Consider the following 27,417-nt stretch of genomic DNA (forward strand, 5'->3'; position numbering starts at 1 on the left):
AATGGGAACTCGGAATGATCCGATTGGAAAAAATATCGATTTGAACGGTCATTCAACTCGGGAACTCGGGACTCTTTCTAGAGCGCCGAGTTTCCGGCCTGAAGATCACTGACGTTATGATTTGACTTGGTATTTTTCAGAGTTCCCAGTTGTGTTGAACGCGGCATATGGCTTAATGGCTGTGGTAACTAGTGACGACCGACGGACTTTTGTTTTACTACCCTTCAATATTTTGTTTTAACGGAAAAGTAACGATATTTCTGTTTGTTCTTGAGATGTTATCTACAAAATTCCAGATTTAGCAACAACTTTGGGGAGTTCCTGTTTCTAAAATACACCGAATCTGAGTGAAGAAAGCGCGAAATCAACAGTTTCCATGGCGATGAAGCTTCGCTACTACTTGTTGTTTGCAGGCGCTGGTTGATTTCCACATGTTATCCCATACGGCTAGCTAGCTAACCAACTGATAATGTCATCTGGATTTCAAAATTCCATATCCAAAGATAGTAATTTATCTATTTACAAATCCTCTGAATTGTTTGATGGTTTATTGCACGAGATTCCAACAACAAGTAAGTAAATTAACCTGACTAACGTTAGCTAGCTACACTACATAAGTATGTCGACACCTGCTTGTCGAACATCTCATTCCAAAATCATGGGCATTAATATGGAGTTGGTCGCCCCCCGATCTCAACAAACCAGTTCTGTATGGACCTTGCTTTGTGCATGGGGGCAATGTCATGCTGAAACAGGAAGGGGCTTCCCCAAACTGTTGCCACAAAGTTGGAAGCACAGAATCGTCTAGAATGTCATTATGCTGTAACATTAAAATGTCCCTTCACTGGAACTAATGTGCCTAAGCCGAACCATGAAAAACAGCCCTCTTCCACCAAACTTTACAGTTGGCACTATGCATTGTGGCAGGTAGTGTTCTTGCATCTGCCAAACCCAGATTAGTCTGTCAGACTGCCAGATGGTGAAGCGTGATTCATCACTCCAGAGAACGTGTTTCCACTGCTCCAGAGTCCAATGGTGGTGAGCTTTACACCACTCCAGCCAACGCTTGGAATTTGTACATGGTAATCTTAGGCTTGTGTGCGGCTGCTCGGCCATGTAAACCCATTTCATGAAGCTCCAGACGAACAGTTCTAGTGCTGACGTGGCTTCCAGAGGCAGTTTGGAACTCTGTACTGGGTGTTGCAACCGAGGACAGACGATTTATACGCTCTTCAGCACTCGGCGGGCCCATTCTGTGAGCTTGTGTGGCCTACCACTTCGCGGGTGAGCCGTTAGACGTTTCCACTTCCCAATAATAGAACTTAGTTGACCAGGGCAGAAATTTGACGAACTGTCTTGTTGGAAAGGTGGCATCCTAAGACGGCACCACGTTGAAAGTCATTGAGTTCTTCAATTAGGCCATTCTACTGCCAATGTTTACTATGGAGATTCCATGACTGAGTGCTCAATTTTATGCACGTGTCAGCAACGGGTGTGGCTGAAATGGCTAAATCCACTCATTTGAAGGGGTGTCTACATACTTTTGTGTGTATATATAGTGTATAACATTGCTAACTACTAACCTTCTAGCAAAGTTCCCGGTCTTATCACATCGCTGTGCTGATTCCTGGCATCAGTGGCAGCACTGAGCAATCCCTCTTTGGCTTTATAATTTAGCAAGCTACCTCTACCTTACAGGTACAAATGACACCAGCACTGTCCCTAGAAGGTACAACAATCTGGATGAGTTGAGGTAATTTTGCCCTTTTCTTTAAATTACTCTAGTTAGCTAACTCCCCCACATCCTTTTTCATAACACTAGCTACCTGTATTTGAAAACAGATTGTCTGCCTTTTGCACCATGAACCATCATCCATTTGGAAGCAAGTTTGTTACGTCCTTTCTTTACAGTGAGGAGCTTGACAGACGAACCAAGGAGACTCAAATGCTGCAAGAAGAAGTGGAACATGCAACTAAAATGACCATAGAGAAAATGGGACGCACATGTCCCAGCAGCTCACCTTCACAAATTAATTACTTTCCCATCTTTATGGGTGAGTGTGGTTTTGTGTCATGAAGAAAAATATAGCCAGTACTAGCTATACAGTTACACATCGGAGCTATTGTCACAACCAAATATGTCACTAGTCTATTTTGAATTATGAAACTACCTGTAGTAGTTTGCTGTGATAAGTGTTCCTTATTGCTGCTTTACATTTTTATTTTACAGATGGTTCATCGGAGGAGAACTCAGAAGTGCTGTCTGTGATCCAACCTCTTACATATGGCCTGGAGCTGGTCAGAAGTGGCATAACTTTCCCTGGGAAAGATGTTTTGGAAAATGCAATAGGGGACTACTCTCAACAGGTGTCGGAGCTCCAAAAGCAGCTGAGTGAGGTTAGTGTGAGATACAGTCCTATTTCTTTCTTCTTTCCTGGTGAGAGTTATATATTATTGTGGAAGGCCTCTTGAACTCAATGATTCTAATATCAAAATCCATGCAGTTCTTTGCCACGTGAGGTGCCATTGATTGCAACCTTTGCTAATACTTTTTCAGACACATGAGCTTCATGAACAGCAGAAGTTCTACTTCCGTCAGTCCATCATCAAGCTGCAGACAAAATTGCAGGAGTTCCAGATTGAGAAAGATGCCCTGACTGATCTAAGGTAATTGAAGCTGAAACTGTTGCACTGTAGGCCATTTGTACTGTATACCTTTGAACACATACAGGTTTTTTGCAACGGGAGTATAGGACATGTTTTACAGTCCCTTCAATGCCCACTGGGCACAGACGTCAATTCAACATCTATTTCACGTTGGTTCCACCTAATTTAATTGAAATTACATGGAAACAACGTTAATTCAACCAGTAAGTGTTAATTGGGTGTTAATTGTTTTGTCCCTCAGAATGAAAGAGAGCAGAAAACAGGCAGATGTCATGGGGAAAATGCAAGCAATGATCAGGGAGCTGCAAGCCGCTAAACAGACCGGGGACCAGAGGCTACTGGAGGCTGAGGATGAAGCAAAGTCACAGAGCAGGAGAACAGAGTCAAGGGAGCGGACACTACAGGAGGTGTACTCCACGCTGTTGGCTTACGAAAAACGTTGTGGAAACAATTTGTACACTAGCCAGGACGCACTGGGTGTTGCAGTGGAGAAAGTATTACACGACTTGGAGCATGCAAATCACAATCTGAGAGAAAGCCTTCTGCTGGTAAGACAGTGTGTTTTGTTTTATTTCACACAACACTTTTATCAAGGGTTTGAAATGTTGTTCTTGACATTGTATTTTCCATTCCTAACTCATTGTGCCAGCTGAAGGAACAGATGGAGACTCAAGAACAGAAATGCCAAGAGAAAGCAGAGATCATGTTGAATGAGCAAAGGGAAAGGTACATTTTCATTAACTTTCCACAATTCTTGTCTCAGTGACTTGGGATTACAGTCATTCACTAATCTGATAGCCCACACATTACCTGCATGTAAGACTGTCTGGTATAGAATTTGTTGTAACCCTAAAACCGCATGTATGTTCGAGGCAGGTTCCTAGAGATGACATGTAAAGTTGCCTTGCTTGAGTTGCTTTACTCTTTTCCAGAATGAAGCAGCTCACTACCAGTCATGACCAGGAGGTGGCGATATTGACTGAGAAATTGAGCAGCTCCAGAGGCAGAGCCTCCAGCTTGCATGTCCAGGTGGAGTTGTTACAGTGAGAGACATAAATTAACTAGCAATACTATATCTACATATTTCCTGAGTTTAATTAAATTCAAAGAGCTCTATTTTCGGGCCTCTCGAGTGGCGCAGCGGTCGAAGGCATTGCATCGCAGTGCTTGAGGCGTCACTACAGACCCGGGTTCGATCCCAGTCTCTGTCACAACCGGCTGTGACCGTGAGTCCCATAGGGAGGCACCCAATTGGCCCAGCGTCGTCCGGGTTAGGGGAGGGTTTGGCCTGGGGGCTTTACTTGGCTCATCGCAGTCTTGCGACTCCCTGTGGTGGGCTGGGTGCCTGCAGGCTGACAGCAGTCGTCAGTTGAACAGTGTTTCCTCCGATGTATTGCTGCAGCTGGCTTCCGGGTTAATCAGGTGTTAAGAAGCGCGGTTTGGCAGGTCATGTTTCAGAGGACACATGACCCAACCTTCACTTCTGCAGCGATGAGACAAGATCGATATTGGGGAGAAAAACTGGGTCAAATCCAAAAAATGTATATAAATGTATAAAGTCACTCATCTTTTCATTCAGTTGTAAGACACCTGTCAAATCTTTCAGAAAGTGTCCAAATTAATGCATTATTTCCTTTCACCAGAAAACAAGGTGAAAGCCAGGCTTCAGTGCACCAGTGTCAGGTCAATGACTTGGAGTCAGCTCTCTCCGTCCTGCGCTCCGAACTACTGGACACCCAGCAGGGCCATGAAGACAAGGTTACAGCTAACACACACATGCCGGTTGTGATGTAGAATAATAGAGTGGCCTTAGTCTTTTCAAACAAAGGTTTAGGAGGTTCTGATGCTTTGGGTTGTCATGATGTTGTGTACCAGGTGGGTGCTCTGGAGATGCTGTTGGCCGAGGCCCAGTCTCAGGCGGGGGAGGCCCAGAGAGGGAGAGATAGATCCCTCCAGCAGACAGAGGAGCTGGACTCTCGGCTCTGCCAGCTCACGGTAATACAGCCCAGCCTCAGACACAAACAGCAAGGATACTGTACATCCTTAGCTCCCTGCTGCTGTAGAAAGAGATGTACTATCTTAACATTGCACATTCTTTGATTCCAGAAACTCACAGTCTGTCTATCATTGTGTTTGATATATAAATATGAATCTGGCTTTGATATGTTTTAAACATAAAAAATAAAAATAAAATTCAAACCCATGAAATCAAACAGAGATGTTTGAATAAGAGTCAGTAGTTTATTACGTGTGTCGGGTCAGTCAGAGCTGCAGCTGGCCCTGGAGAAGGAGCAGACCAAGCATCATTTTTATTTAAATGGAAGATGACACCAAGGCTTTAGTTGCCAAACACTCATTATTTCTTGTCTCATCTGCCAGTTGTTGGGTGAGAAGCATCAGCGGGAGCAGCAGAAGGAGCTGGCTGTGGTGCGACGGGAGCTGGAATTGACCTCAGACCAGCTGTACAAGGTCAAGGACGAGGAGCTGCGGCTGCAAGCCCTGAAGGGTGACCGGGACGAGGAGCTGAAGAAGGTCCAGGCGCTGCTGGAGGAGAGGGACAGGGAGCTGCAGCTGAGGCAGCAGGAGGCGCAGCAGGGACGGGCCAGGCTGGAGGAAGCCCAGGGCATCTGCCAGGCCACCAGGGCAGAGACTGAGGTGCTGAGACTCAAGCTGGAGGACCGGGAGAAGATGGTGGACCTGCTGCGGCTGCAGATGGAGAGCACCACCCAGATGACGGTGCAGCATGGACGTAGCATTGACTCCCTGCACAATGAGAAGAGCCGCCTCAGCAACCAGCTCAATGAGCACAAGCTGGAGATCCAACAGTTAAGGGTTAGTTAGTTGGCCAGTTAGTTAGTTTTGATCATATACTTTAGTTTCAAGGTTGGTTGTCTCCTACCCCTCGGGTGGGGAAACTTGGCATGCTTCTAAATCAAGACCAGATTTTGAGGTCATTCAGGCTGCTAAGGGGAGTCCTCAGGCTTGTTCATTGTCTTGTATTGTATAATACTCCATATTTTTCTTTTTGGGTGTGTTTTCAAAGGTATCCTACTATATACCGTTCCAACCCTGCTGAGTCCCTCCCTTTACAGACATGCTTAGAGCAGCGTGAGGAGTGTTTGGCGGTGCTGGAGCAGGAGAGGCGAGTACAGCAGGCTGGTCTGTCCAAACAGAGCTGCTGTGTCAAGGAGCTGACGCTGGAGAAACAGCAGCTTACCGCTGAGCTAGAGGTGCAACGCATGCAACTGGTCTGCCTCACAGGTACACTGGCTGTCATAAACTCAGTTAAAAAAGAAATGTCCCTTTTTCAGGACCCTGTTTTTCAAAGATAATTTGTAAAAATTCAAATCAAAACTTCACAGATCTTCATTGTAAAGGGTTTAAACACAGTTTCCCATGCTTGTTCAATGAACCATAAACAATTAATTAACATGCACCTGAGGAACGGTCGTTAAGACACAAACAGCTTATAGACGGTAGGCAATTCAGGTCACAGTTATGAAAACTTAGGACACTAAAGAGGCCTTTTTACTGACTCTGAAAAACACCAAAAGAAAGATGCCCAGGGTCCCTGCTCATCTGCGTGAATGTGCCTTAGGCATGCTGCAAGGAGGCATGAGGACTGCAGATGTGGCCAGGGCAATAAATTGCAATGTCCGTATAGTGAGACGCCTAAGACAACGCTACAGGACGGACAGCTGATTGTCCTCGCAGTGTCAGACCACGTGTAACAACACCTGCACAGGATTGGTACATCCGAATATCACACCTGCGGGACAGGTACAGGATGGCAACATCAAGTGCCTGAGTTACACTACACCAGGAACGCATATCCCTCCATCAGTGCTCAGACTGTCCACAATAGGCTGAGAGAAGCTGGACTGAGGGCTTATAGGCCTGTTGTAAGGCAGGTCCTCACCAAACATCACCGGCAACAACGTCGCCTATGGGTACGAACCCACCGTCGCTGGACAAGACAGGACTGGCAAAAAGTGCTCTTCACTAATGAGTCGAGGTTTTGTCTCACCAGGGGTGATGGTCGGATTCGTGTTTATCGTTGAAGGAAGGAGCGTTATACCGAGGCCTGAATTCTGGTCCATCATGGTCTGGGGCAGTGTGTCACAGCATCATCGGACTGAGCTTGTTGTCATTGCAGGCAATCTCAACGCTGTGAGTTATAGGGAAGACATCCTCCTCCCTCATGTGGTACCCTTCCTGCAGGCTCATCCTGACATGACCCTCCAGCATGACAATGCCACCAGCCACACTGCTCATTCTGTGCGTGATTTCCTGCAAGACAGGAATGTCAGTGTTCTGCCATGGCCAGCGACGAGCCCGGATCTCAATCCCATTGAGCACGTCTGGGACCTGTTGGATCAGAGGGTGAGGACTAGGGCCATTCCCCCCAGAAATGTCCGGGAACTTGCAGGTGCCTTTGGTGGAAGAGTGGGGTAACATCTCACAGCAAGAACTGGCAAATCTGGTGCAGTCCATGAGGAGGAGATGCACTGCAGTACTTAATGCAGCTGGTGGCCACACCAGATACATACTGTTACTTTTGATTTTGATCCCCCCCCTTTGTTCAGGGACACATTATTCCATTTCTGTTAGTCACATGTCTGTGGAACTTGTTCAGTTTGTCTCAGTTGTTGAATCTTGTTATGTTCATACACATATTTACACATTTTAAGTTCGCTGAAAGTAAATGAGGTTGACAGTGAGAGGATGTTTCTTTTTTTGCTGAATTTAGATGGCTTTCATATGAGTATTCCCCTCACAGATAAAATGATGCATCGACTCTGTTCATTCAAACACTTCTCTGCTAACGTTTTTGTATGAATTCTGATCTTTATTCATTCTTCAATAATAAAGACCTTTCAGTGATTTGATTTACGGCCTCCATTTCTCCAGTGTTTAGGGGAAAATACAGGTCTTCAGTGGCAAACGGCAAGAACAATGATCATGTTGCTAGACTGTGTTGGAAAAACAGTACAGCATGTAGCGTCTGTTTTTCTTGTTGACCGTCTGTCTGTCCCCCAGAGGAGCATGAGGAGTTGAAGAGGCTCCACAGCAGTAAGAGTGAAGAGCAGGAGGGCGTGGTGGTGGGTCTGAAGGCCCAGCTGAAGACCACCCGGGCTGAGCTGGACCAGGCCAGGAGCACCCTGAGGACCCTGGAGGGAGCGGACGGACACGGTCAGCACTGCACATCACTGAGAACATTATATTATAGCGGAGATCTGTGTTTATATGGTTATGGGAAGTCTACAGTATGTGTTTATGCATGACTTTTTAGATGAGAGAGGACTGAATCTGGATACTGAAGAGTAAATTATTCTGGAAGTAATGAGAATTTTTGTACCCCCCCGCCACAAAAAAAATGGATGCTCTTTTGACATGACCAAGATCCGTGTTGGATCGAAACGTGGACGATAAATGTGGTAATTGGGAGCTTATTCAGTGTGCGGGCCATTCTGTTATCTTTCATGCTCTGTGTCACTCAGTGACACTTCACCTTGGATTTAGTTGATTCATTTCTTCCTCCATTGAATCGACAGAAAGAGATGAGAGTAGATAGGGCAGGATCGAGTCAATCAAGGTCTGTCTCCCCTTTCTCTGTCCAGGCCTGAAGGTTGCCATGGGGATGCAGAAGCAGATAACAGCCAAGCGGGAACAGATTGACACTCTCCATGGCCGAATCCAGCTCCTGGAGGAGACCATGGACAAACTGACCGAGGTAGCAACACCTCAATGTCTACTTTTAGTGCTCCACATCGTGTCTATCGTAATTTCACATGCCCTGGCTTCCACACAGATAAAAGCCCTGTGTCCTTAAGTAGGGATTTAAAACCGCAAGATATTCTGGTGTTCACTTAAATGTATAATAATCTGCCTTCAATATGGTCTTTCCCTTCCCAGGAGAAGCGTTACCAGAGTCAAGAGAGTAAGCGTCAGATCCAGCTGCTGGCTTCAGTCACTGAGGAGAAGAGGCAGGTGGCAGCGGAGGTGGAGACCGTCCGCTCCCTGGAGAGACGGCTCAGGGAGAAAGTGGCCAAACTGGAGACGGCCCTACACAAGGTGTTGTGGCACTACCTTGTATTTACTCACTTTATCACACAGTATGAAATATACGTCTGACTCTGACTGACCCCCATTTACACCTACGATGTTCTTCAGATGTCCGAGAGCTTTGTCCACTGTCAAGACTTCATCCAGTTGCAAGAGCAGGAGTTTGTACGGCTGAAGCTGCAGCATGCTCTGGATGTGACGGTACAGCACACTAGGATGGGTGTCCATCTGCCTCTATAGAGGTCTAATGCATATGCTGTTTTGTTGTTTGATTTGCATTGTACTCTGAATATCCTTTCTCCTCTAAACTGTCTATAGCCTTCTATGCTGTATATATGCTTTTTCAAGTGCTGTGTCTTTTTTGCATGAGCTGCAGGGCCAAAACCTGCGAGCCACAGGGAATGCTCAGCGTGCTTCCCTCTCCAGCCCAACAGCCCTGACTGCTCTGCCCTCCAGCCAATACGGCTCAAAGTGCCTGCTAGAGGTAGATCAATACAGAAACGTCCTACAAAATGCCTTGTGGCCCCAATCCTTCCAGGGCCTGGCTTTGTTGCTGTTCCAGTGGTGGAAAAGAAAGACACAAGCTCAGCACATCTGACTCCCCCAAAATTAAAAACACACCCTGATTGCATTCCTGTGGCAGCATGACAGACTCGTTCATCAACCGTTTGACTTGACTCCAGAACAGTCGGATCTAAGCCAATTTACTGAAAGCATGGAAGTATCCCAGATGGTCAACAATAGATTTCTGTGTTGAATATAGTGTAACCCATAATGGTATTTTACTCAGCATCTCTTCACCCCTCTTACAGTTGAAACCCCAGCAGCTGCTGGAAAGCCCCACCACGGAGCTGCGTTCCCTAGTCAAAGAGCTACGAGGTGTGATTTCTGAAAATCCTGGACCACACACCAACAAAAGCACCCTCAGAAGGAGCTCTGTTCCAGAGAGAGATCACAGGACCACACTGTAAGTCTCTGAGTGTGACGTTAAAGATCACGATGCTACTAGTTTTTCCCCCCCACACATTTTTGTTGTTGTTGTGCGTCATTCACTTGGTTTCTGAAACCACAGTGGTTTATTTCACAAATGTTTCACAGCCATGTGACATGTTTCTCAATGTATGCAGAGCTTGTGTTCGCTTTGGTTCTCAATCAACCCATCAACTACAATCATGTGGAGCTTCTTTAATTCAAATTTCATGCAATAAAAATGTCTCTTACAGCAACGAAGTGACCAAAAATGTTACAAGCAATGCCAAAATGATAAAAGGGACTAACAGCAGGTAAGAGCATGTATCCTTGAACCTCTTGTTTCTGACTGCCTGAGCATGGCTGTTGGCAACCGTTCCCTACCTCTGTATATTGGCTTCACTAATCCTCAGGCCACATGAATGTGCAGTGTCTGTCTGTGGCTTCGTTCTAATGCATGTTTGTGTATGCAATATGTGCAGTGGTGTGGCTCACCTCCTTAGGACAACTGATCTGGATGAGCGGAATTTAAACAGCACCTTCTCAAGCGCCAGTGAGTTTCTCTGTTAGTACAATCAACCATTTTAACACACTCAACCGATCATGTGCTTTATTTTCCTAATTTCACCTTCCATATCACTCTACTAGACCCATTATCATCCCTGTGGTCCCCCTTCAAACATGTTATGATCAAGGTATACAGTTTTTCAGCACTTAACCATTCCTCCACTTGAGACATTGTTTGCTATTTCTACAGGCCATGACTTCTCTTTTGCTGCATCTCTGCCTTCCTACACATCGTCCCCACGAGCCATGGCACTGGGCCGCAGGTCCCCTGTACACTCACTTCTGACCTCTGACCACAACCCCACACCTCCACCACAGAGCAGGCCTCAGGCAGAAAGCCCTCTCACAGACACACACACCTGTAAGTCCCAATGCCTTCAGCATTATTACAACTCAGGTGTGTAACCAATGCGGGAGACAATGTCCCCAATGAAATGGCCTTGGAGAACCTTGGTTACTTTACAGTATGGCATCATAATAATGTTTGAATTTCAGAACTCTAATTTGATGACTTCAGAGTGAGTAACTTGTGGTTTCACTTGAAATGTTTGTCCAGTGGCCAATCCGCAGGCTGAGTTGACAGGACACACATGCAAGCACTTGCAAGGAAAACTGGACAGCCTCCAAAACATAGTGGAGGACTTGCAGATGAAGAACCAAGGTTTGTTGAACAGAGTTTATTTGGTTCATCTGACTGCTGTGCAGCACAGTGGTTAGTGACTGACATCAGTGCTGAAGATCTGAATCTGTATTAGGAGTTTTGAATTTGCCCAATGTTGTCCAAATGTAACAGTTGTGAGAATCCAGACATCCTTGTTATGTCTGCCCCTCCCTGCCTCACGTACCAGACCAAATTGTTTGATAGGAATGTCATCAGGACACAGAGAATCAGGACAATGATTATATTGGTTTGGGGATAGGTCAAGTTCATGAAAACAGAAATTCCTGATTAATCCAGAAAAATGCCATTGCTGTTTATGTCCGATAAGATAACCTGTATTGTCCCAAAGGTGGCAGTTATCTTGAAAACACCGTTTCTGTGAAGAAACGACAAAATGCATTTTAAGTTGTTTTTTTTCTCCATTTTTTTCTTCAGAAATGTCCTCTATGATAAAGGGTCAGGAGAAGAGGATGAGAAATGTCAAAGACAAAAGGAAGCTTTAGAACAATCAAGGCTCTGAGTGAATGTGTACTTGTAACAAAAATAAAATTGTATTTAAAAGTAAAGGCACTATGATCGTTATGGTGAATTGTCTTTTATTATGAATACAATTTGTCCATGGCATGTTACTATCAACATGGCAAAAATGACACCAAATATCGAGGATTGGCACCAAATATGATGACAGGAGGATAAACAACAGGCTAGCAGGATATTCTTGTTATTCATGAAAGATGTCATTAGTCAAGGTAACTGAGGATGATCTTTGATGTACATGCATTGACAGCCAGTCTGATTTGGAAACTCATGAAAAATTAGGAGAACCTTTGTAGCAGCGTAGCGTCAAATGTTTTATGTCAGTTTGTTTTGACAAATTGAGTATACTACTGTGTAACTGCCCAACATATTACCTATTGAAACCTGCCTAAAGTACCACTGTCCCCTTCCGTGTTGAAGCAGAGCCTGCTCCATCTGGCTTTGATCGGTTGTCTCCCTCCTCTTCTTCAAAGAGAGTACACAGAAACTGAAAAGAAACCCAAGTTTAAAAGCCAACCAATTTCAGATCAAATATTTACAGTACCAGTCAAAAGTTTGGACACTTACACCTACTAGTTGTTCTTTATTTTTACTATTTTCTACATTGAAAAGTCGTTGTGAAGACATCAAAACTATAAAATAACACATGGAATCCTGTAGTAACCAAAAAACTGTTGAACAAATCAAAATATATTTTAGATTCTTCAAAGTAGCCACCGTTTGGCTTGATGACAGCTTTGCACACTTGGCATTCTCTCAACCAGCTACACCTGTAATCCTTTTCCAACCATATTGAAGGAGTTCCCACATATGCTGAGCACTTGTTGGCTGCTTTTCCTTCACTCTGCGGTCCAACTCATCCCAAACCATCTCAAGTCGGGTGATTGTGGAGGCCATCTGGGGTCATCTGTTGCAGCACTCCCATCACTCTCCTCCTTGGTCAAATAGCCCTTACACAGCCTGGAGGTGTGTTGGGTCATTGTCCTGTTGAAAAACAAATGATAGTCCCACTAAGCGCAAACCAGATGGGATGGCGTATCGCCGCAGAATGCTGTGGTAGCCATGCTGGTTAAGTGTGCCTTGAATTCTAAATCAGTGTCACCAGCAAAGCACCATCACACCTTCTCCATGCTTCGCGGCGGGAACCACACATGCAGACAATACGTTCACCTACTCTGTCTCACAAAGACATGGTAGTTGGTACCACAAATCTCAAATTTGGACTCATCAGACCAAAGGACAAATTTCCACAGGTCTAATGTCCATTGCTCGTGTTTCTTGGCCCAAGCAAGTCTCTTCTTATTGGTGTCCTTTTAGTGGTGGTTTCTTTGCAGCAATTCAACCATGAAGGCCTGATTCACGCATTCTCCTTTGAACAGTTGATGTTGAGATGTGTCTGTTACTTGAACTCTGAAGCATTTATTTGAGCTGCAATCTGAAATGCAGTTAACTCTAATGAACTTATCCTCTCCAGGAAAGGTAACTCTGGGTCTTCCTTTCTTGTGGCGGTCCTCATGAGAGCCAGTTTCATCATAGTGCTTTAATGTTTTTACAACTGAAACTTTCAAAGTTCTTGAAATGTTCCGGATTGAATGACCTTCATGTCTTAAAGTAATGATGGACTGTCATTTCTCTTTGCTTATTTGAGCTGTTCTTGCCATAATATGGACTTGGGTCTTTTACCAAATAGGAGTATCTTCTGTATACCACCCCTACCATGTCACAACACTGATTGGCTAAAATGCATTAAGGAAATAAATTCCACAAATTAACTTTTTAACAAGGAACACCTGTTAATTGAATGCATTCCAGGCGACTACCTCATGAAGCTGGTTGAGAGAATTCCAAGAGTGTAAAGCTGTCAAGGCAAAGGGTGGTTACTTTGAAGAATCTCAAATGTTGATGTCTTCACTATTATTCTACAATGTAGAAAATAATAAAAAATAAAGAAAAACCCTGCAATGAATAGGTGTGTCCAAACATTTGACTGGTTTTGTATATATTAACTGACATTGAAATTCAAACACCTGTGCTGTGAAGCATGACCTGTGTAAAAATGTGAAGCAATGTTGTCTCACCCTAGGCACCCTCAGCCCTTTGCTGATGATGAACTGCTTGAACGCTTGAGTCCCATGCATCTGTTTCAGTTCATCATCCTATTGAGAAGACAAATTATATCAGACAATTTTACCTGAACCGTCAATGGGGATTGATATTCTGATTAATAGTCAAAGACAGTTATCTCGTTTTTTACCCACAAAGAACAAGGACAAGCGTAATAGTTATACCAAAGACCCACCATTTCACTTGGTTGTGCAGGAAACTCAAAGTCCTCAGGGATGACATTGGGGTCTCTTAATGGTTCATCAGCATCTCTTTTCTTCCATGTTTTAGTATCCAGGTACCATGCTCCATATTTGGGCCTTTTAGTTCCTGGTTTGCTCTGTTGAACATGTGCATTTAATATTTTTTCCATAGGCAGGATGTGGACATAGTTGTGGATAATGCTGTTTAGAAAGTGAAGAACTGTACAAGCAATTGATACATTTTCATCCATCTGTGTTGTGAGGTCTGTGGGCCTCAAGCTGAGGCACTCAATACCTTGTATGGTTCTGAGTCCTTTAAGGGGTCTTCACAGGTGTGGGCTCTGCGCAGATCCTCCACAGAGTTACGTAGGTCCTCTGGCACGTTCTTAGGCTCAACCACCTGGATAGGGAAGGTCAAGGACGGCTTCTTCTCATACCCACTGACAAACAGGCCCAGTAGGGTGGATTCAGTCAGGTTGTTCTTCTCTCCTCCCTGCGAGAGTCAACCATTCATTTACCAGGGAGGTTAAATGTTAAGATCATTCTAAATGATCTGTTCCTGCTTCTACAAGGTCATTTAGAATATGATGATGATTCATCATTCTGATCTTTACTTGACCTTTTAATTGGGGTGTGTATTCCTCACCTTGGCCGGTTTCTGTTAGCTGTGCTTACCAATGAGGCGACCCAGTCACAGAAAAGCTTAGTGACTTTCTTGATGTCCTCGTCTTGAGATGGGGAGCGCAGTCGTTTGACGTTTACTATCTGGTCTTCCTTGGCACTGCTCTGCTTTCTTTGCAGCCCTTTGTAAGGGTTCTTTGCACATAAATCGTCCGTCCTTCAGCCAAATAATAAAGGGTTAACAACAGTAGTTATACCACTAGATGAACAGTTTATATCTTAGTAATGAAGAGTTTGCCCCAAAACAGACTTCTCCAGAAATCTACTTACATTATTGCACTGACAGGTGGTCCCTCTCTCACTTCCTCCTCTGACTCCGATTCCCGCATGATCGTTTCCCACGGCTCAGTGCAATTATCTGCCTGCTCCTCTTTTTCTGGTGAAGTCACTGCAGAAGCTCTGCTCACACACATATCTGGGTCCAGGACACATATCACCTGATCAAACAACTACGGGATGAAAGACAATCAGTAAGACATATTGTGTTACAAGTAAGCAAAACAAAGTCCTACTGTAAGAACAGCGTAAGAGTTGATTACTGTAATTCAGAATTGTATGTGCATGGGCCATCTGATGTATACTTTAGGGACTGGTTTACCACACACAGATTAAACCATACCCCGGACTGAAGCCTTTACAATGGAGGATCTCCATTCAACATCCTTATCGAATTTTAGTCCAGGACTAGGCTTATTCGGTGTCTGGGAAACCAGCCCTTTATGCCTTACTGCAAAAAGGATTGAGAGGTAACTTTTATCTGCAATGTGATTACATCGCTGATTAGTCTTATCTACCTGCCACTCACCTCTGGGGGCATGCCATGCTCTAAATGTGGGTACAGAGCCAGAGGATGCTGTTTGAGTTTGTGCTCCACTGTAGCTACATGCTCCCGGTGTACCTGCTGCTGAGGGTTCTTCTTTGAGAAGCAAGCCTGCTCTTTCGAGAAGCGCTTCCATTGTGTTTTATCAGAGAGAGATGTAGGACTTGGCATCCCAAAAATGGAAGGGGACATGCCCCTCTGGGCCTGAGAGAGAACCGCTGTCCCAGCACTAGGATACCCATCTCTGAAGTCATCAAGTCCCACATTTAGAAAACGCCAACGACGGCCATCCAAAGCACCTGAAAGATGATGTTTGTTCTTTGCATCTTTCAGGCATTTGGTCATCAACCTTTCCTTGTACCTGTGGGTCAAAGCTAAATTAAATCCTTCTACTTTCACATTGCCCTCATTAACATTTGGAAGCTCCAGTCCAGAGAGATTGGATGGAAGGTTGTGTCAATTATGTATACTGAACAAAAATATAAATGCAACATGTAAAGTGTTCATCCCAGGTTTCATGAGCTGAAATAAAGGATCCCAGAAATGTTCCATATGCACAAAAAGCTTATTTCTCCCAGGTTTTGTGCACAAATTTGTTTACATCCCTGTTTAATGAGCATTTCTCCTTTGTCAAAATAATCCATCCACCTGACAAGTGTGGCATATTTAGAAGCTGATTTAAACAGTATGATCATTACACAGGTGCACCTTGTGCTGGGAACAAAACAAAGGTCACTCTAAAATATGCAGTACGTCCTACCGGCCTCACAACCGCAGGCCACGTGTAACCACGCCAGCCCAGTACCTCCACATCCGGCTTCCACCCGGACAGCTGATGAAACTGTGGGTTTGCACAACTGAATAATATCTGCCCAAATTATCAGAAACCGTCTCAGGGAAGCTCATCTGCATGCTCATAGTCCTCACCAGGGTCTTGACCTGACTGCAATTTGGTGTCGTAACCAACTTCAGTGGGCAAATGCTCACCCTCGATGGCTACTCGAACTCTGGAGAAGTGTGCTATTCACGGATGAATCCCGGTTTCAACTGTACCGGGCAGATGGCGTCGTGTGGGTGAGCGGTTTTCTGATGTGAACGGAGTGCCCCATGGTGTTGGTGGGGTTATGGTATGGGTAGGCATAAGCTAAGGACAACGAACACAATTGCATTTTGTCAATGGCAATTTGAATGCACAGAGATACCATGACGAGATCCTGAGGCCCATTGTCGTGCCATTCATCCGCAGCCATCACCTCATGTTTCAGCATGATAATGCATGTGACCCTATGTCGCAAGGATCTGTACACAATTCCTGGAAGCTGAATATGTTCCAGTTTTTCCATGGCCTGCATACTCACTAGACATGTCACCCATTGAGCATGTTAAGGATGCTCTGGCTCGCCGTGTATTACAGCGTGTTCCAGTTTCCACCAATATCCAGCAACTTCACACAGCCGTTGAAGAGGAATGGGACAACATTCCACAGGCCACAATCAACAGACTGATCAACTCTATGCAAAGGAGATGTGTCGAGCTGCATGAGGCAAATGGTGGTCACACCAGATACTGACTGATTTTCTGATCCATGCCCCTACCTTTTTTAAGGTACACTACATGACCAAAAGTATATGGACACCTGCTCGTCAAACATCTCATTCCAAAATAATGGGCATTAATATGGAGTTGGTCCCCTCTGTGCTGCTATAACAGCCTCCACTGTTTTGGGAAGGCTTTTCACTAGATGTTGGAACATTGTTGCAGGGACTTGCTTCCATTCAGCCACTAGAGCATTAGTGAGGTCGGGCACTGATGTTGTGGGATTAGGCCTGGCTTGCAGTCTGCATTACAATTAATTCCAAAGGTGTTCGATGGGGTTGAGGTCAGGACTCTGTGCGGGCCAGTCAAGTTCTTCCAAACCGATTTCGACAAACCATTTCTGTATGGACCTCATTTGTGCATGGGGGCATTGTCATGCTAAAACAGGAAAGGGCCTTCCCCAAACTGTTGCTGCAAAGTTGGAAGCACAGAATCGTCTAGAATGTCATTCTATGCTGTAGTGTTAAGCTTAACTCCACCAAACTTTACTATGCTATGCATTGGGGCAGGTAGCGTTCTCCTGGCATCCGCCAAACCCAGATTCATCCATCAGACTGCCAGATGAAGCGTGATTCATCACTCCACAGAACGCGATTCCAATGATGGCAAGCTTTCCACCACTCCAGCCAACCCTTAGCATTGCGCATGATCTTAGGCTTGTGTGGGTCTGCTCTGCCATGGAAACCCATTTCATGAAGCTCCAGATGAAAAATTATTGTGCTGACGTTGCCTCCAGAGGTAGTTCGGAACTCTACTGAGTGTTGCAACCAAGGACAGATGATTTTTACCCACTACGCACTTCAGCACTCTGCAGTCTCATTCTGTGAGCTTGTGTGGCCTACCACTTCGCAGCTGAGCCATTATTGCTCTGAGACATTTCTACTTCACAATAACAGCACTTACAGTTGACCGGGGCTGCTATAGCAGGGCAGAAATTTGACCAACTGATTTATTTGTTTGAAAGGTGGCATCCTATGATGATGCCTTATTGAAAGTCACTGAGCTCTTCAGTAAGATCTTTCTACTGCCTATGTTTTGTCTATGGAGATTGCATGGCGGTGTGCTTGATTTTATACACCTGTCAGCAACGACTGTGGCTGAAATAGTCAAATCCACGAATTTGAAGGGGTATCCACATACTTCGTATATAGTGCCTTCGGAAAATATTCAGAACCCTTGACTTTTTCAACATTTTGTTAGGTTAGAGCCTTATTTTAAAATGTATTAAATTGTTTATTTTCCTCATCAATCTACACACAATACCCCATAATGACAAAGCAAAAACTGGTTTTTAGACATTTTTGCTACTTTATAAAAAATAAAAAAAACTGATATCACATTTACATAAGTATGCAGACCCTTTACTCAGTACTTTGTTGAAGAACCTTTGGCAGCGATTACAGCCTTGAGTCTTCTTGGGTATGACACTACAAGCTTGGCACACCTGTATTTGGGGAGTTTCTCCCATGCTTCTCTGCAGATCCTCGCAAGCTCTGTTAGGTTGGATGGGGAGTGTCGTCGCACAGCAATTTTCAGGTCTATCCAGAGATGTTCGATCAAGTTCAAGTCCGGCAGCTGGCTGGGCCTCTCAAGGACATTCAGAGACTTGTCCCGAAGCCACTCCTGCATTGTGTGCTTGGGGTCGTTGTCCTGTTGGAAGGTGAATGCTCTGGAGCAGGTTTTCATCAAAGATCTTTCTGTACTTTGCTCAGTTCATCTTTGCCTCAATCCTCACTAGTTTCCCAGTCCCTGCCCCCGAATAACATCCCCACAGCATGATGCTTCCACCACCATGCTTCACCGTAGGGATGGTGCCAGGTTTCCTCCAGATGTGACACTTGGCATTCAGGCTAAAGAGTTCAATGTTGGTTTCATCAGAGCAGAGAATCTTGTTTCTCATGGTCTGAGAGTCTTTAGGTGCCTTTTGGAAAACTCCAAGCGGGCTGTCATGTGCCTTTTACTGAGGAGTGGCTTCCGTCTGGCCACTCTACCATAAAGGCCTGATTGGTTGAGTGCTGCAGAGATGGTTGTCACTCTGGAAGGTTCTCCCATCTCCACAGAGGAGCTCTGGAGCTCTGTCAGAGTGACCATCAGATTCTTGGTCAGGGCCCTTCTCCCCCAATTGCTTAGTTTGGCCGGGCAGCCAGCTGTTGGAAGTCTTGGTGGTTCCAAACTTCTTCCGTTTAAGAATGATGGAGGACACTGTGTTCTTGGGGACATTCAATGCTGCAGAAATGTTTTGGTACCCTTCCCCAGATCTGTGCCTCGACAAGTTGTGTAAAGTACTTAAGTGTTCTTTGGGGGTACTGTATCTTTACGTTACTTTACTATTTATATTTTTGCCAACTTTTACTTAATAACATTCCTAAAGAAAGTAACATACTTTTTACTCTATACATTTTCCCTGACACCCAAAAGTTCTCGTTACATTTTGACAAGAAAATTATCCAATTCACACACTTATCAAGGGAACATCCCTGGTCATCCCTACTGCCTCTGATCTGGCGTACTCACTAAACACAAATGCTTTGTTTGTAAATTAATGCCTGGGTGTTGTAGTGTTCCCTTGGCTATCTGTAAATAAATGTTTAAAAAATAATTGTGCCATCTGGTTTGCTTAATGTAAGGAATTTGAAACTATTAATACTTTTACTTTTGATACTTAATTATATTTAAAACCAAATACTTTTACATTTTTACTCAAGTAGTATTTTACTGGGTGACTTTCACTTTTACTTGAGTTGTTTTCTATTAAGGTATCTTTACTTTTACTCAAGTACGACAAATGGGTACTTTTTCCACCACTGACCTCGACACAATCCTATCTTGGGAAACTCTACGGACAATTCCTTTTACCTCATGGCTTGTTTTTTGCTGACATGCACTGTCAACTGTGGGACCTTATAAAGACAGGTGTGTGCCTTTCCAAATCATGTCCAATCAATTGAGTTTACCACAGGTGGACTCCAATCAAGTTGTAGAAACATCTCAAGGATGATCAATGGAAACAGGATGCACCTGTGCTCAATTTCGAGGCTCATAGCAAAGGGTCTGAATAGTTATGCAAATAAGGTATTTCTGTTTTTTGCTTTGTCACTATGGGGTATTATGTGTAGATGTAATCCATTTTAGAATAAGGCTGTAATGTACCAACATGTGGAAAAGGTCAATGGGTCTGAATACTTTCCGAAGGCACTGTATATAATGTATATGTGACCAACAGATGCATATCTGTATTCCCATTCATGTGAAATCCATAGATTAGGGCCTAATGAATTTATTTCAATTGATTGATTTCCTTATATGAACTGCAACTCAGTACAATCATGAAATTGTTGCATGTTGCGTTTTATATTTTTGTTCAGTGTACATATAATTATGTTGTCAACCACATACAGTTATGACTATATTGTTACAAAAGAGGCTACCCAATGTTGTCTTTAGTGTGATGTGACATCCACATTACCAATGGTAGGCAGGAAGCGTTGTTCTAGTCTCCGGTGGTCCAATTTGAAACATTTTATCAGTCATTATGTGTCCTTGTTTTCTCATCAATTTCTACGTAATAAAAGGCAAACGAGTGTCGCCCCCGGGGCACGTCAAAAAGCTATCGACCCTTTCGTAATTCCGGTATTACTTAAAGCGATCTGGCTAGCTCCCTGCTCCTAATACAACGTTTGTTAGATGGTTACTATGGTAACAGTGTTTCGCGATAAATTGTAGTTCTTATGGGATGTCACACAATATAAATGTAGTTTGCGTTCCAGAGGGCCTTTGCTGTAATTACGATTATGAACTTACTTGACAGTCACAAATCAACACGTAAAAAAAATAATAAGAGCAAAATCATCTTAATGCAGTTTTCACTGAAGACAATATAGCCTTGCTATGATTTTGACCACTAGATGGTGGTATGTGATCAGAGGGAACTGAGTTCCTCTTCTTTTGGGTGATCCTAAAAATTGTTAACGTTACTGCTAGATAAAAAAATAAAAAAAACACTTTGACAAATCTGAAAACTATAGCTGAAAGTACAGAGCAGAGCCCTTTTGGTGTCGGGTTGGTTGCTCTTGTTTTTCTGGCCGTCATGCATTAGTAAACTAGTTATTGTGTAATTTAAATCAATATTTCTCTAATTCAACATGTATTGGGATTATTGTATGATGCTGTTTACATAATTTGAATGTAGAATGCAGGTGTATGTTGACCATGTGCCCCTCTACATGCGGTTCTGGTCAGGGCTCATGAATTAGATGATATGTCCATAGGCCATAGGCCCTCATGTCTTGTTTAAACAAACCAGTGAAAACAGAGTGAAAATGAGAGAGTTGCTAGTGTTCCCCTGTTTATGCATTGTCAAACTCAAGTTATAGCAACAAATGAATTAAAACCTGCTACTTTTTATTACTACCACTACTAATAAGGATAAATCAGAAATAAATACCTCTTCAAGTTGTAGAAGTGGTTATTATGACAACAGATGATCACGTCATAGTCATACATTATCCCACAGTAAGTTAAGTAAAACTGATTTCCAGCCTGTGGATGTGTAGACAGAGAAAAGAGTGCTAACAGAAATAATTGTAATGTACGGCTCCTTTGAGGTCTTCAGGTCTGTACAGCACTTTGAGATATCAGCTAATGTACGAAGGGCTATATAAATAAATGTGATTTGATTCAGAGCTTGCATTCCTTCTCGCCCTATGTATTACTTGTGCTGTCACAGGACTGAGGTCAGTCAATGCTGTTGAACAACAGCACAGCCTCTTAAATGACTAATCATTATCCTCGTCATCATCATCATCCAATTCCATCAACATTGCACCATTTGTTAGGCCAGGGAAATTCCACTTCACGGATTTGTGGACTGTAGAAGTCACAGCTTTTAGCTAGTGCCTCTGACAGCTTTCACCCACATGCCTCCGCTTGACTAGGCACCATATTGTGACCTGCTTGGCTGGGGGACCAGCTGACCGCTGCTTTGACCTCTTCGGCACACTGTGAAACAGCCTGGGCCTGTTGGAGCTGGACACAGAAAGGCCATGACTAGGGTTGAAAAGGTACCGATAATATACCAAATTTACCGGAATCTTCAGTAATTTTGGTAATTAACAGAATATCTATGGCAATCTATCGTAAATTTGGTAGTTTATATATATTTTTATATCAGTATCCATATTGTCTGAGTTTCTAGTAGATACAGTGCCTTGCGAAAATATTCGGCCCCCTTGAACTTTGCGACCTTTTGCCACATTTCAGGCTTCAAACATAAAGATATAAAACTGTATTTTTTTGTGAAGAATCAACAAGTGGGACACAATCATGAAGTGGAACGACATTTCTTGGATATTTCAAACTTTTTTAACAAATCAAAAACTGAAAAATTGGGTGTGCAAAATTATTCAGCCCCCTTAAGTTAATACTTTGTAGCGCCACCTTTTGCTGCGATTACAGCTGTAAGTCACTTGGGGTATGTCTCTATCAGTTTTGCACATCGAGAGACTGAAATGTTTTCCCATTCCTCCTTGCAAAACAGCTCGAGCTCAGTGAGGTTGGATGGAGAGCATTTGTGAACAGCAGTTTTCAGTTCTTTCCACAGATTCTCGATTGGATTCAGGTCTGGACTTTGACTTGGCCATTCTAACACCTGGATATGTTTAGTTTTGAACCATTCCATTGTAGATTTTGCTTTATGTTTTGGATAATTGTCTTGTTGGAAGACAAATCTCCGTCCCAGTCTCAGGTCTTTTGCAGACTCCATCAGGTTTTCTTCCAGAATGGTCCTGTATTTGGCTCCATCCATCTTCCCATCAATTTGAACCATCTTCCCTGTCCCTGCTGAAGAAAAGCAGGCCCAAACCATGATGCTGCCACCACCATGTTTGACAGTGGGGATGGTGTGGTCAGGGTGATGAGCTGTGTTGCTTTTACGCCAAACATAACATTTTGCATTGTTGCCAAAAAGTTCAGTTTTGGTTTCATCTGACCAGAGCACCTTCTTCCACATGTTTGGTGTGTCTCCCAGGTGGCTTGTGGCAAACTTTAAATGACACTTTTTATGGATATCTTTAAGAAATGGCTTTCCTCTTGCCACTCTTCCATAAAGGCCAGATTTGTGCAATATACGACTGATTGTTGTCCTATGGACAGAGTCTCCCACCTCAGCTGTAGATCTCTGCAGTTCATCCAGAGTGATCATGGGCCTCTTGGCTGCATCTCTGATCAGTCTTCTCCTTGTATGAGCTGAAAGTTTAGAGTGACGGCCAGGTCTTGGTAGATTTGCAGTGGTCTGATACTCCTTCCATTTCAATATTATTGCTTGCACAGTGCTCCTTGGGATGTTTAAACTTCTGGAGAGAGTTTGCTGCACTGAAAGTAAAGGGGCTGAATAATTTTGCACGTCCAATTTTTCAGTTTTTGATTTGTTAAAAAAGTTTGAAATATCCAATAAATGTCGTTCCACTTCATGATTGTGTCCCACTTGTTGTTGATTCTTCACAAAAAATACAGTTTTATATCTTTATGTTTGAAGCCTGAAATGTGGCAAAAGGTCGCAAAGTTCAAGGGGGCCGAATACTTTCGCAAGGCACTGTAGACCATATGGTTCAACAGAGAATATCCTAATTAATGACAAAAGCATCTAATCAACAATGTTATTATTTATTAATTATCTCTGCAACTCCAACTATTGAAGTTTTTCACAACTGCCACTAGTTTGATGCCAAAACATTGACAACAAATACATATTGGTATAGTAAAATCAATGTGTAAAGAATATAAAGAATAATTCATGCTTAAACCCCTCATATTAAACACCAATGGTATTCACTAAGTTGATGGTTTATGTTTAGGATAATGTTTTACAACAGTCATATTTATTAACATTTTTTTAATAATTTTTTTGAATTACATTGAGTGTACAAAACATGAGCACCTGCTCTTTCCATGACAGACTGACCAGGTGAAAGCTATGATCCCTTATTGATGTCACTTGTTAAATCCACTTCAATCAGTGTGGATGAAGGGGAGAAGACATGTTAAAGAAGGATTTTAATCCTTGAGAAAATTGAGACATGGATTGGGAATGTGTGCCATTGAGTGGGAAAAACAAAATATTTAAGTGCCTTTGAAGGGGATATGGTAGTATTTGCAAGGCACACCGGTTTGTGCCAAGAACTGCAGTGCTGCTGTGTTTTTCACACTCAACAGTTTCCTGTGTGTATCAAGAATGGTCCACCTCCCAAAGTATATCGAGCCAATTTGACACAACTGTGGGAAGCATTGGAGTCAACATGGGCCTGCATCCATGTGGAGTCCATGCCCGACGAATTGAGGCTGTTCTGAGGGCAAAGGGGGGGTGCACCTCAATATTAGGAAGGTATTTTTAATGTTTTGTACACTTATCATTTTACATGATAAGGCCAGAGATAATTACAGACACCTATGATAATCTGAACTACCCAAAATGGCCACTAGATGTCTTGTGATAGATTACATACAATTCTTGAAAGATACCAACATTCTGGTAGTTTACTGGTAAACTTTGAAAGTTTTGAGTAACATACCCTCCCTTTGCAACCCTAGACATTACATTGTTTTAGCCAGACCACCAGAACATATTGGAACTTCTTTGGCAAATGTATCCTCTTGGCTCCAGGACCATCTCACAGGGAATAGTTGTCCCTTTGACAGGTTAAGCCTACTTTCCTTGTCTAGTTTTGACATGTTTAGGTTACTGTACCATTTTCCATCATACTTGTTACTGTCTTCTGGTTTATGGTTCAGAACACTTGATAAGAAACAGATCATACCAAGACATTACTATGTAAAGTATCTGAAAGAATTTGGAAACATTTACTAAAAGGTTTGTAAACCGCCACTGTAAGGTTTGAATGATTTGAAGAGGTGCAAAAGAAGTTCTGCCTCTGTTCTAATATCAAGCAATTCAGGTTGGGAAACAATTCCATCAATTTTGCCATGGATTTTAATATGACACCCTTGACAGTTGTGATCACTTGGCCAATGCTCTCAAATGGTTGTGTTGGCCCTGGTCCAACTCTCCCTGGAGCCGTACCCTTTGGCATATTCATAGGGGAGTAAATATTAGGATTCGAAAAGGATCTCAGGATTATTTGTCCGGCATACTCCCAGAACACAAACACTATTGATATGTACAAACTTTAAGACATTGTGATGCATCACATACTTGGACTTCAAATTCTGATTGTCAAGGTGGATGTTGTCAGTGTAATTTACCATTAGTATTCTTTGCGTGATGGAAACTTTCTTACTAATTTAGGTGGATGTGTGTGGAACTATTATTATTCTATTGCTAATCATATTTTGTAATCATAAATATATTCCATTGTATATTTTGTTCCACATGATGTTGTGTTGACAATAATGTGCACATTTCCAAAAATGTACAAACAGCTATGGAACCAAAGCAACAGGACACCATATTTTTCTCAGGGGGGTGTTTACCTGTCATTGACAGCACACATACAATTGGGGGAAACCAGCTTAATATACAGGAAATGTTTTTGTTTACAATAATCAGAGGCTGGTTTTGCTGCACTATAGTTTTCAGTAGCCAGGGTGTTTCTGCCCAGTTTTAGCAACCTTTTACAGCCAAACATATGTTGAGGTATTATCTGTAGAAAACAATCAACCATAGATGATGTTCTCACGGGGTGAGGAATCTGCATAGAAAGTAAAAATGGTGGGGAACTGTCAAGCTTTTCCTCAGATTGTGTTCCATAAAATAAATGGGTAAAGGTGTGAAATATGTATCTTTCATGTATTGTTTTTCAAACCTCTGCAATTTGTGAATTTCTGTTTCTGTTCACTTTTAGAATTATGCACAGAAGTTTTTAAAAAAGGTGGGAAACTGTCAAGCTTTTCCTAAAATTGTGTGCCATAAGATAAATGTGTAAAACGTTGACAGTACCAGTCAAAAGTTTGGACACACCTACTCATGCCATGTTTTTTCTTTATTTGACTATTTTCTACATTGAGGTGACTTCCTGATGAAGCTGGTTGAGAGAATGCCAAGAGTGTGCAAAGCTGTCATCAAGGCAAAGTGGCTACTTTGAATAATCTAAAATCTCAAATATATTTTGATGTGTTGAACACTTTTTTTGGTTACTACATGATTCCATATGTGTTGTTTTATAGTTTTGATGTCTTCACTATTATTCTACAATGTAGAAAATAGTAAAAATAAAGAAAAACCCTTGAATGAGTGTGTCCAAACTTTTGACTGGTAATGTATGTCTTGTTTAAATTTAAATCATCTGCAATTATTGGATTTCCACTTCTGCTTCCACTTCAAAAATTAGCATTGCATCCTCTTAGTCTTGTAGCAAAGTTTTCCTCTCAATATTGAGAACAGCAGGACCACATCTAGGTTACCACTGGAATTTGAATGACCAGTGCAAAACTAAGCTTATAATGTTTGTATTATAAGAAATATTTTAGGATCTGCTATAACAGAGACATTGCTCTGTTTTCTGTCATGATGGCTTTGCCCTTCTTCCTTACACTAATCACTGCTCCATCCTTGAAACAACTAGGTACAAAACTTCTCACTCAATGGTGGGAACTGGACCACACCCAGGTGGCCATTGGCATTTGAATGGCCAGTGCAACGCTTTATAGTTAAGTATATAACTTCAATACCATGAAAAATGTGTGATAGGCTCTTTTACCTTGAACAGTGAATGAATTAAACAATGCATCAAAGACATTGTCTTTAATTGTTTTAACATAATAGATTTAGTTACAACTTTTTTGCAATCGATTTCTACTTATGGCACTCAACAATTTCTACTACTTAACACTTATTGTCCTTTCTTTTCACACTGGCACCGCACGTTCTCTCTTAACACAACGATATCTCCAAGGAGAGCTTGGAATGGAATAACACAAATATAAATTCAGTATAGTGTACCCTCCCATGGTACTTAATGGCTCTGGCTGCATCAATCACGTCTCCTGAAAAGGTCTAGCACTCCTCACAAGTCTCCACTCCCACAGCCATGCCTGTATATCAGTCTCTGGTCTACAAAGACTGTCTGGTGCCTGAAAGTGGCGTGACAAACAGGCAGTACCAGGCTGCACTGCGATTAGCCTCCATGAACTTTTCCCTTATGTTAAGCTCTGTTTGCTGAAAGTATTAATATTATTCCAATTGTGTTGATTTAAGGAGGGCATTTTGGAAGGCATTCATAAATTGTTTGGTGAATTGGATGTCCAACAAGGAATTCTCTCCTCTTGTCTAAGAGTTAGATGATGAGAAATATCTAAGAGTTAGATGACGAGACATGTTAAATGTTTTGTAAGTTGGGCTTGACTGGGCCTGAAGTGTACATAGATTTTTGATTGATTCAGAATGTGCTGCAAGCCAGGGAGTGATGCAAAGTGACCATAGTAATGCTAATGTTGTTGTTTTCTTCTGCTTTACATTGACAGTTCATTTACTATTCAAATACATGGGGTTTTATTAAGTAGTTACTAGGCTTTAGGTCAGTGAATGATCTAGTAAA

At 42.8% G+C, this 27,417-nt stretch overlaps 2 protein-coding genes across 6 annotated transcripts in view; one reads left to right on the forward strand and one right to left on the reverse strand.

Moving 5' to 3' along the window:
- On the forward strand, nucleotides 1–11,960 carry LOC109877177 (coiled-coil domain-containing protein 158). Of its 3 annotated transcripts, none has more exons than XM_020469487.2 (23): nucleotides 5–572; nucleotides 1,699–1,753; nucleotides 1,912–2,054; nucleotides 2,231–2,397; nucleotides 2,558–2,667; nucleotides 2,909–3,215; nucleotides 3,317–3,393; nucleotides 3,600–3,710; nucleotides 4,311–4,425; nucleotides 4,543–4,662; nucleotides 5,047–5,499; nucleotides 5,760–5,928; nucleotides 7,708–7,860; nucleotides 8,289–8,401; nucleotides 8,584–8,742; nucleotides 8,842–8,934; nucleotides 9,110–9,217; nucleotides 9,546–9,700; nucleotides 9,957–10,016; nucleotides 10,185–10,267; nucleotides 10,460–10,630; nucleotides 10,826–10,930; nucleotides 11,366–11,512. In XM_020469487.2, exons 1-23 carry the CDS (start codon nucleotides 470–472, stop codon nucleotides 11,431–11,433), a joined length of 3,198 nt encoding a protein of 1,065 aa, XP_020325076.1. In that variant the 5' UTR covers nucleotides 5–469; the 3' UTR covers nucleotides 11,434–11,512. The 3 variants fall into 3 exon arrangements, 2 of the variants coding, with proteins under 2 accessions (XP_020325076.1, XP_020325079.1); XM_020469490.2 differs by having other exon boundaries at nucleotides 10–572; nucleotides 10,185–10,255; XR_004208317.1 differs by lacking the exon at nucleotides 10,185–10,267 and having other exon boundaries at nucleotides 1–572; nucleotides 11,366–11,960.
- fam47e (family with sequence similarity 47 member E) overlaps nucleotides 11,510–27,417 on the reverse strand; it is a 20,219-nt gene continuing 4,311 nt past the window's right edge. The window contains exons 1-8 of one of the 3 annotated variants that reach the window (XM_020469517.2): nucleotides 20,299–20,567; nucleotides 15,260–15,635; nucleotides 14,725–14,903; nucleotides 14,449–14,611; nucleotides 14,069–14,266; nucleotides 13,767–13,910; nucleotides 13,546–13,623; nucleotides 11,510–11,954 (exon numbers count right to left, since the gene is read on the reverse strand). In XM_020469517.2, the coding sequence (XP_020325106.1) occupies nucleotides 11,856–11,954; nucleotides 13,546–13,623; nucleotides 13,767–13,910; nucleotides 14,069–14,266; nucleotides 14,449–14,611; nucleotides 14,725–14,903; nucleotides 15,260–15,635; nucleotides 20,299–20,333 (1,272 nt within the window). In that variant the 5' untranslated portion in view covers nucleotides 20,334–20,567 and the 3' untranslated portion in view covers nucleotides 11,510–11,855. Of the gene's footprint in view, nucleotides 11,955–13,545; nucleotides 13,624–13,766; nucleotides 13,911–14,068; nucleotides 14,267–14,448; nucleotides 14,612–14,724; nucleotides 14,904–15,259; nucleotides 15,636–20,298; nucleotides 20,568–27,417 lie in introns of those variants that run through there. The other 2 variants (XM_020469511.2, XM_020469525.2) reach the window with 2 other exon arrangements.

The sequence above is a fragment of the Oncorhynchus kisutch genome, linkage group LG3 (assembly GCF_002021735.2).
Source record: "Oncorhynchus kisutch isolate 150728-3 linkage group LG3, Okis_V2, whole genome shotgun sequence".
Classification (NCBI taxonomy): Eukaryota; Metazoa; Chordata; class Actinopteri; order Salmoniformes; family Salmonidae; genus Oncorhynchus; species Oncorhynchus kisutch.

Excerpts from the sequence above, each read along its gene's own strand:
- LOC109877177 (XM_020469487.2), top strand. The coding sequence starts at position 470 with ATGTCATCTGGATTTCAAAATTCCATATCCAAAGATAGTAATTTATCT. Across the intron at positions 3,216-3,316 it reads TGAGAGAAAGCCTTCTGCTG|CTGAAGGAACAGATGGAGAC; the intron begins GTAAGACAGTGT and ends TCATTGTGCCAG. Across the intron at positions 8,935-9,109 it reads AGCATGCTCTGGATGTGACG|GGCCAAAACCTGCGAGCCAC; the intron begins GTACAGCACACT and ends CATGAGCTGCAG.